Below are 11,722 nucleotides of genomic sequence, written 5' to 3' on the forward strand. Positions count from 1 at the left end.
CAAAATATCTTATACCAATGAAGATATTATTTTTCATTTATATATCAATAATCTTCATTTTGATTAGCCAATGAAACTCAAACAATTCTCAATAGACTTACAAGCTAGTAGCATAAGGCCCTGTTAACTTCCAAGTCTTTAAAATTTCGGTGTTTTAATATTAAAATATGTAAATTAAACATCAATATTTAGGTATGTTCACATGGCTCGACATAAAAGTTGTGCATACGCATAAAATTATTATATTAATTTCTCAAGATAATATTGATTAAATACGTACATTATTTTTATAAAAATTAAAAATGAATATTAGAATATTATAAAATAAACTTATGATTCACGTTTTTTTTCCTTTCTTTCTTGGATTGGAAAAGATGTAAAAATTATTATATATTTATTACATCACATCAAACATTACTTGACTTCAAATCTGATTTTAATTAGAGAGCGTATTCACCTTTGAGTACATCCGATTAGATATAATTGAAAAATTACATTATTATTTAATATATATCATCAAATAAATTATTTGTATGTATTGCCACTTGTAGTAATTTAAATACAAAATTTATACTTAGAAATATATAAATCGTGGAATATTATTAGACATTTCATATAATTTCATTACAAATTCAGATAATTATTATAATGTTGTTAAGAACAAAATTTTGTAACATACGTATGGTACAACATTATAATATTGTTCCAAAATGAAAGTTATGGCATTGGTGGCTGATCACGGTCCCCCATCTTTTGGCGTAATATTCAATTATTTTCTTATGAAATCCAAGGGCCGAGGACCACCAATTATGTTACATTAATTTGGTGAAATCTTCTAATTATCCCCTTACAAATTAATCCATAAAAGATTATCAAACAAATTATAAAAAATACATTTAAATTTTGCCTTTTTTTAAAAAAAAAAAATGATTAGGATGTGGGAGGAAAATATAAAAATCATTATTTCAAGCATAATCCAAATAATTTGCTTAAAAATATTTATGAAATGAAAGAAATAATATTGTGATTTTTTATAGAATTTTTAAAAGAATTAAGAAGTTGGAAATGGATTAGCATAGAATGTAAATTAGTTGGGAGTTGGGAGATAACTGAGAGTAATTTAGGAGAGATGCGGATGTTAAGCATCGCAAGCTAGTATTAGGCGCCACATTTGAGCTGTAACTAATTATATCCTATGCGACTGTTCATTCAAGGAGACGGGACGGCACCAATGTATAATGTGGCTTCCTTTTCACCACACACATTCTATAAAATCATCCCCTCTTCCTCAATTTTCACTCCCCTTAACCGAATCTTCTAGACTGACCAATAATCTTTCGTCGTCGTCGTCGTCGCCGCTGCGGTGATCTCCGTGTGGTTGCTGGGATTTTGCATTCTCTGGAACGAGGAAACAATGGTTGATTACTGCGCCTTTGGCTGGATCTTGGCCGCCGTCCTCGGCCTTGCAATTGCACTCTCTTTCTTCGTCTCTCCTAGGAGGAATCGTCGAGGAGGAGCCGATTCCACGCCGAGAAGCGAGGGTGTCAGAAGCTCTTCAACTACCAACGGAGAATGCAGATCCGTCGACGGCGACGCCGACGTTATCATCGTCGGAGCAGGTGTTGCCGGTTCCGCTCTTGCTCACACTCTCGGCAAGGTACATCGGTTTTATTGCTTTCTTTTGAATTTTGAATCTGTTCTGTACTCCTGTTCGCTCTCTCTCTCTCTCTCTCTCTCTGCATTTTTCTCCGTCCTGTTCGCGCCACCGCGCATCTAATTACTCCTTCTGGCTCCTATTATTAATGAAAACTTGGGGTATTTGCGTGCTGTTTATATTTGATGCATAGAAACCCTCAGAATGAAAGAATCCATCGCAGAGTTTTGGATTATGGATGAGAGGAAGAAAAATGGAAAGAAGAAAGATATTACTTCGGGATGTCAATTGCTTGTACATGTAACCAATGAAATGACTGGATGATCGTTTTTCTGTCGTTTTCCCCCTTATAACTTGTTATTGGATGAAAGTTTTATGTCGCCACCGGATGATTTTTATATGGATAAATGGAGTGCTTCAATTTCGTTGTAAAATGGTTTTGATTATTGCTGACTTAAGCAGAAGGTTCGAATGTATATTTTAAATTTTAACCCATCTATGTAATTGTTGTTCGATCTTCGGTGAATAACTATATGAATTTCCTTTTGGTAAATAAGTTAATTATTGGGGTTGGATTGTTTATATCCACATCCCTCTTCTTATTGGTTTTATTTATTTATTTATTTATTTTTCTATTTTTGTTGTTCCTCATATTTCACTTTGGAACCAAGCTGATCATATCGAATTTGATAGGATGGTCGTCTAGTTCACGTGATTGAAAGAGACTTGACAGAGCCTGATAGAATCGTCGGTGAATTATTGCAGCCTGGGGGCTACCTCAAATTGATTGAGTTAGGACTGCAAGGTTTGTAATTGGCCTGGGGAAATTTCTTTTACAACTCTATTTTCTTTCGAAGTACAATATTCATCAGTAATTAAGGAAAATAAATGTTTGTATTGCAGATTGTGTTGAGGAAATTGATGCACAGAAGGTGTATGGCTATGCCCTTTTCAAGGATGGAAAGAACACTCAACTTTCTTACCCATTGGAAAAATTTCAGTCTGATGTATCTGGAAGAAGCTTCCACAATGGACGCTTCATACAGAGAATGAGGGAGAAGGCTGCTTCCCTTCCCAAGTATGTTCATTTCGTCTTTGTTTTCAACAGAAGATGTTACGAATGTCCCATGGTCCGATCTTTTAAAGTAATGATTCAAGCACTATTTTATATTTCCTTACTACATAAGTAAATGGATTTAAGACAAATTTCTTTGTTTGGTTTATAGCTGCCCTAACCTATCGTTAACAGTATTGTCCTCTTTCCATCTTCCTTTTCAACTTTTTTCTCAAAGTTTTTAAAAGCGTTTGCGAAGGAGAGGTTTCCACGCCCTTATAAGGAATGCTTCGTTCCTCTCTCCAACCGATGTAGAATCTTACAATCTACTCCCCTTGGGAGCCTAGCTTCCTCGCCTGGCACACTGCCCCGGTCTAGCTTTGATACCATTTGTAACAGCCCATGCCCCGCCAGCAGACATTGTTCTTTTGGCTTTCTTAGCTTCCCCTCAAGATTTTTAAAACGCGTCTATTAGGGAGAAGTTTCCACACTCTTGTAAGGAATGCAATCTGGTTACAGTGAGTTCAACAATCGCCATTGATTCACGATCGATACTTCAAGGCTGTGTTTCTTGTGATTGGATAATGAATAACTACTTGGATTTGACTCATGAATGTGACTTTTTATTTGCTCTGTTTCCATTTCTTGTAGTGTAAGATTGGAGCAAGGAACAGTTACTTCGTTGCTTGAAGAAAAGGGAACGATCAAAGGTGTGCAGTATAAGTCTAAAAATGGTGAAGAAAAAACAGCGTATGCACCTCTGACAATTGTTTGTGATGGGTGCTTCTCAAATTTGCGCCGCTCTCTTTGCAAGCCTATGGTAAGGAGGCTTCAATTATTCAGTGGTACCTCAAAATAGACATTGATTTTCTCTTTAGGATTTGATTGGCTGCAGAATTATTCTAATTTCATTTTGCTAACTGCATGAAATTATCGAATACGTTCTTCAAATTCCGAGCCCTTTATTATCTCTATCTTTTGCAGGTTGATGTTCCATCTTGTTTTGTGGGATTGGTTCTGGAGAATTGCCAACTTCCTTTTGCAAATCATGGACATGTTGTTCTCGGAGATCCTTCTCCTATTTTGTTCTATCCCATCAGTAGCACCGAGATCCGTTGTCTGGTTGATGTTCCTGGTCAGAAGATTCCTTCTATATCAAATGGTGAAATGGAAAAGTATTTGAAGACCATAGTAGCTCCTCAGGTACAATTTTTTCAACAGTCCCATTCATGCCAACTTTCATCTTAACATTCATGTGTTAAATTTAGTGCTTCGAACTAATGAATTACCATTACTCGTGCAGGTTCCTCCGCAAATCCATGATGCCTTTATAGCTGCTATTGACAAGGGTAATATAAGGACAATGCCAAATAGAAGCATGCCTGCTGCTCCCCAACCGACGCCCGGTGCCTTACTAATGGGTGATGCATTCAACATGCGCCACCCCCTCACCGGTGGAGGAATGACAGTTGCTTTGTCTGATATTGTTGTGCTCAGGAACCTTCTCAAGCCACTGAAGGACTTGAATGATGCACCAACTCTCTGCAAGTATCTAGAATCCTTTTACACTCTGCGAAAGGTATAGTTTTAGTTTATGTTTGCTTTTTCCTAAAAGCAATTTCACAGAAGGCCATTAGTAAAGCTAATTTATTCGTCTCAAACTGCAGCCAGTGGCTTCTACAATCAACACATTGGCAGGGGCATTATACAAGGTCTTTTGTGCATCGCCTGATCAAGCCAGGAAGGAAATGAGACAAGCTTGCTTTGATTATTTGAGCCTTGGAGGAATATTCTCAAATGGACCCGTGTCCTTGCTCTCGGGATTGAATCCTCGCCCATTAAGTCTGGTTCTCCATTTCTTTGCAGTGGCAATATACGGAGTTGGTCGCTTACTGCTTCCATTTCCTTCTCCAAAAGGCATCTGGATTGGAGCAAGATTGGTCTATGTGAGTTATGAACAGATGAAACAGAACAAAACACCTTCCATTCATATTTTCCTTTGAAAACTTTAAGAACTTCGTAGCGGAAGTGTTGTAATGAGAAATGAATTGATTTGTTGCAGAGCGCATCAGGAATCATATTTCCGATTATCAAGGCGGAAGGAGTTAGACAGATGTTCTTCCCTGCTACTGTTCCTGCTTATTACAGAAGCCCACCAGTTCATAAAAGCATAGCATGAAGTGATGGTGATACACAAAGGATCGAACTGGGCATTTGTTTGTATCTACCTGAGGAGGAAGAAGAGGCATCCTCAGGCTGTCGGGCATTGCAGGGAAGACAAATCACTTTTACGTTTGTTAGATTTTCATTTTAATTGTGGATTAATAAACCTGTCTATTTTTGAACAGGAGCCAGGAATATGTAAATGTTCTTAACTCGTTCTAGAAACCCCAACATTAATGTATTTTCAAACAACTTCGGAACTTTCAACATAGTAATACCTAAAACAATCAATTTAGTACTCACCATTACCTTGTCATTTATATTATTCGAAAATTAATTTATATTATCCCAAACAAATGGGCCAAATGGTTTCGTAATCCAACATAAGCAACCCATTAAGGGGAGTAGTGGCAAAAATAAAGCCCATTAAAGAATTGGGCCAATTGGTTTCCAAGTCCAAATAAGCAGCACATTAAGAGGAGCAGATGCTCAAATAAAAGCCCATTAAAAAGAGGCCCAACAGGATTCATAGTCCAACATTAGAAGCCCATTAAGGAGAGTTGAGGCTCAAATAAAGCCCATTAAAAATCGCCCAAATGGTTTCGTTATCCAACATAAGCAGCCCATTAAGGGGAGTAATGGGTAAACTATATAGCCCATTTTAAAAATAGGCCAACTACATAAGCAGCCCATTAAGGGAAGCAGTAGCTCAAATAAAGCCCATTAAAAAATTGGGCCAATTGGTTTCGTAGTCCGAATACGAAGCCCATTAAAAGAAGCATAGGTTCAAATAAAGCCCATTAAAAATGGGCCAATTGGTTTCGTAGTCCAACATAAGCAGCCCATTAAAAATGGCCCAAACGGTTTCGTAGTCCAACATAAGCAGCCCATTAAAAATGGGCAAAATGATTTCGTAGTCCAACATAAGCAGCGCATTAAAAATGGGCCAAGCGGTTTCGTAGTCCAACATAAGCAGCCCATTAAAAATGGCCCAAACGGTTTCGTAGTCCAACATAAGCAGCCCATTAAGGGGAGTAGAGGCTCAAATAAAAGCCCATTACAAACAGCCCAAATGGTTTTGTTATCCAACAGAAGCAGCCCATTAAGGGGAGTAGTGGGTTAAATATAGCTCATTTTAAAAAAGGGCCAATTACATAAGCAGCCCATTAAGGGGAGTAGTGGCTCAAATAAAGCCCATTTAACAATGGGCCAAATGGTTTTGTAGTCCAACATAACAGCCCATTTTAAAAATGGCCTAAATGGCTTCATAGTCCAACCCAAGCAACCGATTAAAGAGAGTAGTGGCTCAAATATAGCACATTTTAAAAATGGGCCAAATGGTTTCCTAGTCCAACCCAATCAGTCCATAAAGGGAAGCAGTGGCTCAAATAAAGCCCATTTTAGAAAGGGCCGAATGGTTTCGTCGTCCAACCCAAGCAGTCCATAAAGGGAAGCAGTGGCTCAAATAAAGCCCATTTTAGAAAGGGCCGAATGGTTTCGTCGTCCAACCCAAGCAGTCCATAAAGGGAAGCAGTGGCTCAAATAAAGCCCATTTTAGAAAGGGCCGAATGGTTTCGTCGTCCAACCCAAGCAGTCCATAAAGGGAAGCAGTGGCTCAAATAAAGCCCATTTTAGAAAGGGCCGAATGGTTTCGTCGTCCAACCCAAGCAGTCCATTAAGGGAAGCTGTGGCTCAAATAAAGCCCATTTTAGAAATGGGCCAAATGGTTATGTAGTCCAACCCAAGCAGTCCATTAAGGAAGCAGCGGCTCAAATAAAGCCCATTTTAAAAAAGGGCCAAATCGTTTCGTAGTCCAACATAAAAGCCCATTTAAAAAATGGCCCAAATGGCTTCGTAGTCCAACTCAAACAGCTCAGTAAGGAGTGTGCTGAAATATAGCCCATTTTAATAATGGGCCGAATGGTTTCGTAGTCCAACATCACAGCCCATTTTAAAAATGGCCCAAATGGCTTCGTAGTCCAACCCAAGTAGCCCATTAAGGAGAGTAGTGGCTCAAATATAGCCCATTTAAAATTGGGCCGAATGGTTTCGTAGTCTAACATAACAGTCCATTTTTTAAATGGCCCAAATGGCTTCGTAGTCCAACCCATTAAGGCTAGTAGTGGCTTAAATAAAGCCCAATTTAAAATGGGCCGAATGGTTTCGTAGTCCAACATAACAGCCCATTTTCAAAACGGGCCGAATGGGTTTCTAGTCCAACATAAGCAGCCCATTAAGGGGAGTAGTGGCTCAAATAAAGCCCACTTTAAAAATGGGCCAAATTGTTTCGTAGTCCAACATCAATATTTTAACCCTTCATATTAATACCCACTTTAATGTTGCCATAATACTACAAGAAACTCAATTCCTCTTAATAATTTACACGATTAACAATTCAACAAAAAACCACAAATATGTCATACTGTTAAAATGGTGTGCCGAAACTCTGACCCGTCGACTAGAGGTGTGGTCAAGTCTTATGCTCAACCGCTCTTTCTTTCTAACTTTATGGCCTCATAAGATGTCATCACCTCTTTGAACTTGGCCTCAGCAGCCTCTGCAACACAGTGATCATAAGGGGCTATTGTAGAACATAAAGATGAATATCTAAAATTAAACAAAAAGAAAGAAAATGATACAGTGATGTTTGATCATCTTCCATGATTCTACCTTTATTATCCTGGTTCTGATCTGGATGAAATTGCTTCGCCTTGGATTGGAATGCTGTCTGTGACCATGAATAGTTAAATTCACAACCCACGACTTGAATAACAAAAATAATTCACAGAAACTGATAACAAAAGGTTAGAACAACAGTAACATAGGAGCTTATATGAATTAAGGAATATACCTTAATCTCAGCATCTGTATAAGGTGTTTTTCGACACCTGAAGCAGACATTAAGGCACGATGTCATTAAGACAGGTAATTGAAACTAAATCTATTGGACCATAAAAGCTTTTTCTATGGTCCAGCAGAATGGAAGATAACCTCATAACTAACCCCTCAACATAGAAAAGTGGAATAGTGCCCGATGAAATGAAACCGATTTGTAGGTTAATCCTAACAAAAATTGGAGGGGAAGAAAAAATTTAATCGTAAGCAATATTATCACACACTAAATTCACCTGTTGAGACCCAAAACTGTATAATGATGCGATAGCAAGTAGCTTGTTCTATCTCTTGGAGTTTCCTTATAGTTATTACTTTGTTCTCTGTAGAACGTCTCGGCTTTCCAATACCAATCATCTCGCTGGTGATGTTGATGAAACGCACCACCACCATTCTCTCCCCAGCTTTCGTAGCCTCTCTTGTATTTGTTCCTCTCTCTGTTGAATACATTCTGCATGCGCCTTATGCGCTCCTAAATCAAACAGTGCACAATGAGATCCAATCAGCCCAAAAGAAAAAGGGATGAGATATCAGAATCCAGTTAGAAAGAAATAAAATACGGCGAGAAATGGCTTGAACGGGGAGAGGGGGAGTTGAATTTCGAAGAAGATAAAATCAGTCACGGTGAGTCGGACGTTGGAAGTTTTGAACTCCAAGAGTGTCCTGGGTTTGGAATGTTTAGAGATAGGTTCAAGGTCCAAAGTTCAAATTATATGTTGAATACTAATTACTAAATAACTTAAACAATTTGCTTTCGAGAGCTTAGCCAACAATGGTCAAATGAGATTGCGGCCAAAAAAGCATAACAAGAGCTTCTCTTGAAATTTCAAATTCAAATTAACCAAGAAAGCAGTATAAATTCCAAGGTCTTAGAAGTTTAAAATAATAGAATAACATTACAAGACACTGTTCTTGCTGGACAGAAAATGAAAGGAAAAAAATAAAGAATTCTTACCACCCTCTCCATTTCTTCTTCATATTCCTCTTGCAGCCTACGATTATACCTTTTCCATGCTTCCTCCTGAAACGATGACCGGAAAGAACGACCACTTCCTCCACCCCGTGATGATTGTGACCTGCTCAACTTTTGTTCAATAAAACAATAATATCAGCTACCAGATTTCAAGACTATATCGCTCAATTCTTTCCTTTCTTTTCTTTTGTGCAAGTTTTGTTTCTAAGTGATATGATTATAGGTGCCATGCTCTTATCAATATATATATATATATATATATATATATATATATATCTCCCTCACAGCAGTTGTTTCACAAACGAGTTGCAAAAATTGAACAGCATAATTAAATGCAGTCACGCATATACCTGAGTATATACCCAATCACCAGTTCTCCGCAGATGACCAATCTGCCCAAAAACAACCACTGTCAAATTGGGTAATCTAGCAGCAAGTCGATTAAGCAGCAACTTCAGGGAGAGAAACTACTTGATGGAACTCGTATCCAAGTATACCAGGAATTTTTTTTATGTCACCACGTATTAGTGCATTCAAGTAATCAGTCCATTGACAAATTTACTCGCATACACAGATTCAGGTAATTTCTTATCATTCATTATTAATGAGGGATGTCGTATCAGTTCATGAAAGTCAGGATCAGTTCAATAGCATATACTGATGCTGGCCTACTGATTCAATGAAATTTGAATAAAGCATTTCATTATAGATCGAAATTCATATTGCCCATCACTATTCCGATCTCTCATTTTAAGAAATTTAATGAAAATGTAACTCAACACCTAAAATTCCATGAGCTTGAACGAGGAGAATTAAAATTGAATCAGCAATAAATAGACTAAATAACGAAAAGTGCGATTAGACTCACGGCGAGAGTGGTGGCAGAGGCACCGATTAAACCGAAAAGTAGAATTGCCCAGAGTTTCAAGTCCTCCGCTTTCTCTTGATGCGGTGGTGTTGACGATTGCCATCGATCACCCTTATCCGGTTTTCCATTGTCATCGGTCATCTCCTTTCGATGTAAGTCACGTCCAGCTGATTGTAGTAGCAGATGTTGTCCGAATTCGAAAGCTTAGAAGCATGGTTTAGGGTTTGTTTCTCCCCCCGTCTTTTCAATTCCGCTCTTCTCCCTTACCGACACCGCCTCGAGAAACAAACCCTGCGCTCGGACGGGTTTGATCGAAACCAAAGGAGAAGACGAAGATGAAATCGAATTCAGGGATGAAAGGTAGGAATTAGAAGCTACGTAGTTTTGTTTGACGCGAGATTCTACGCTCAACGCAACGAAGTTTTGTGACGACTCGGACTCTGGAAACTGGAAAACACAGTTATATATACTTTTTCATTTTTAATTTTTCTCTCAAAAGAAATTTAAAAATAATTGGAAAAATATGATTTTTATTAAAATTTATTATCGATAAAATTAATAAATTTGATTTATAAATTATGAATTAATTTTACGACAAAAACCCTTAATGGGCTGCTTAGGTTGGACGACGAAACCATTCGGACCATTTTTAAAATGGTCTATATTTGAGCCACTAATCCCCTCAATGGGCTGCTTAGGTTGTACTATGAAACCATTTGGCCCATTTTTCAAAATGGGCTATATTTGAGCCACTACTTCAAAATGGGCTAAATGGTTTTGTAGTCCAACCTAAGCAGCTCATTAAGTGGACTAGGTTCTCAATTGTAGCCCATTTTATAAACGGGCCAAATGGTTTCGTAGTCTATCCTAAGCAGCCCATTAAGGGGAGTAGTGGCTCAAATATAGCCCATTTTAAAAATGAGCCAACTGGTTTCGTAGTGTCCTGCCTTAGCAGCCCATTAAGAGGAGTAGTGACTCAAATAAGGCCCATTTTAAAAATGGGCCTAATAACTTCATTCATGCCACGACATACAATGTCGATTAGAATCCCAGCCCAAGCCCATATTTATTCATCTCCGATTAAAAGTAAGTTTTGATGATATTTTTTACAATAGGATCTAAATTTTCAAAAATACAAAATAAAAAAATAAAAAAACTAAATCGTTACAAATTATTATTAGCACAAAAATTTAAGAACAAAAAAACGTTTATTTTTAATTCATGTGGCATTCAACATATGTAACATATGGTTGGGAAAGAGAGTAGCAGATGTTTATTTGGAAGACTATTTTGATAGGATTTGTTATAAGATGCATTAACACACCACATTCAATGAAGGGAATTGAAATAGATATAAAAAGAAGACATAGAATGAGTCGACTAGTCAAAATGTGTATAGTTAGTGAGAATATCGATTTATCCTCACTACTTGGAGTGTTGGACCAGTGTTCTCTTATGGATAAGAATTTCTATTTTTGTTCAATACCAACCTCCAACATTTGAAAAATGTTTCCCTATTTATGTATCTATGCATGAAAATATATATTTATTATTATTATTATATTCATCCACAACTCCTTCACTAGTGGATGTTATGAACATTTTTTTTCCATTTCTTCATCATTGTTTGTCCTATACACTTTTATTTTTTGGGTTAACTATATTAAAAAAAATATATATATATGTATATAATGGTTACGTGGCGTAAAAAAATTCCTTTATTTATTTTTTCTTTGTTTCCATTTTGATGAATCTATGGTGGGTTATATGTACACTTTGCTGTCTAACCTCAAACAGATTCTTTATCTTAATTGATTAATGGCCCAACCCTACCTTGATATAAACATGACATATATAATATGTAATATATAATTGTCTACTTGTCTACTTGTCTTGTTTGTTGCTGATGTCATGCTCTTCTTCTCTCCCTCTATTGACAATCAATAATACCAATTATTCCAAAGATTAATTAACTATATCAACCACGTTGTGACGCTGATTTCGAATTAATTTGTAAGTAATATGATACATACAAATGAAAGTGTATTGATATCGTGGACGGAGGGATTCCAACCACGTAAGTTGATAAAACAAAAAAAAAAAAAAAAAAAAAAAAAA

At 37.1% G+C, this 11,722-nt stretch overlaps 2 protein-coding genes across 4 annotated transcripts; one reads left to right on the top strand and one right to left on the bottom strand.

Annotated features, from left to right (window-relative positions):
- The first annotated feature begins 1,225 nt into the window (after positions 1-1,225).
- LOC111491959 (squalene monooxygenase-like) lies at positions 1,226-5,184 on the top strand. 2 transcript variants are annotated; one of them, XM_023141064.1, is made up of 8 exons: positions 1,226-1,657; positions 2,348-2,459; positions 2,558-2,732; positions 3,360-3,528; positions 3,693-3,911; positions 4,012-4,287; positions 4,376-4,619; positions 4,665-4,906. In XM_023141064.1, the coding sequence occupies exons 1-8, from the start codon at positions 1,415-1,417 to the stop codon at positions 4,709-4,711; spliced, it is 1,485 nt and encodes a 494-aa protein (XP_022996832.1). In that variant the 5' UTR covers positions 1,226-1,414; the 3' UTR covers positions 4,712-4,906. The 2 variants fall into 2 exon arrangements, with proteins under 2 accessions (XP_022996832.1, XP_022996831.1); XM_023141063.1 differs by having other exon boundaries at positions 1,228-1,657; positions 4,376-4,654; positions 4,771-5,184.
- Positions 5,185-7,167: 1,983 nt separating this feature from the next.
- On the bottom strand, positions 7,168-10,061 carry LOC111492285. 2 transcript variants are annotated; one of them, XM_023141573.1, is made up of 8 exons: positions 9,605-10,061; positions 9,087-9,128; positions 8,719-8,847; positions 8,000-8,235; positions 7,723-7,759; positions 7,542-7,599; positions 7,341-7,428; positions 7,168-7,304 (listed from the first exon to the last, which is right to left on the bottom strand). In XM_023141573.1, the coding sequence occupies exons 1-7, from the start codon at positions 9,743-9,745 to the stop codon at positions 7,355-7,357; spliced, it is 717 nt and encodes a 238-aa protein (XP_022997341.1). In that variant the 5' UTR covers positions 9,746-10,061; the 3' UTR covers positions 7,168-7,304; positions 7,341-7,354. The 2 variants fall into 2 exon arrangements, with proteins under 2 accessions (XP_022997341.1, XP_022997340.1); XM_023141572.1 differs by having other exon boundaries at positions 7,168-7,428.
- Positions 10,062-11,722: the final 1,661 nt, after the last annotated feature.

The sequence above is a fragment of the Cucurbita maxima genome, unplaced genomic scaffold (assembly GCF_002738345.1).
Source record: "Cucurbita maxima cultivar Rimu unplaced genomic scaffold, Cmax_1.0 Cma_Scf00017, whole genome shotgun sequence".
Classification (NCBI taxonomy): Eukaryota; Viridiplantae; Streptophyta; class Magnoliopsida; order Cucurbitales; family Cucurbitaceae; genus Cucurbita; species Cucurbita maxima.

What these genes read in the sequence shown, in the direction of transcription:
- LOC111492285 (XM_023141573.1), bottom strand. Translation starts at nt 9,745, where the DNA reads ATGACCGATGACAATGGAAAACCGGATAAGGGTGATCGATGGCAATCG. An exon ending in GTGATTGGGTATATACTCAG is followed by an intron (nt 8,848 to 9,086) that starts GTATATGCGTGA and finishes ATTGAACAAAAG; the next exon opens with TTGAGCAGGTCACAATCATC. An exon ending in TCAGAACCAGGATAATAAAG is followed by an intron (nt 7,429 to 7,541) that starts GTAGAATCATGG and finishes ACTGTGTTGCAG; the next exon opens with AGGCTGCTGAGGCCAAGTTC.
- LOC111491959 (XM_023141063.1), top strand. Translation starts at nt 1,415, where the DNA reads ATGGTTGATTACTGCGCCTTTGGCTGGATCTTGGCCGCCGTCCTCGGC. An exon ending in GCTCTCTTTGCAAGCCTATG is followed by an intron (nt 3,529 to 3,692) that starts GTAAGGAGGCTT and finishes TATCTTTTGCAG; the next exon opens with GTTGATGTTCCATCTTGTTT. An exon ending in TTGGAGCAAGATTGGTCTAT is followed by an intron (nt 4,655 to 4,770) that starts GTGAGTTATGAA and finishes GATTTGTTGCAG; the next exon opens with AGCGCATCAGGAATCATATT.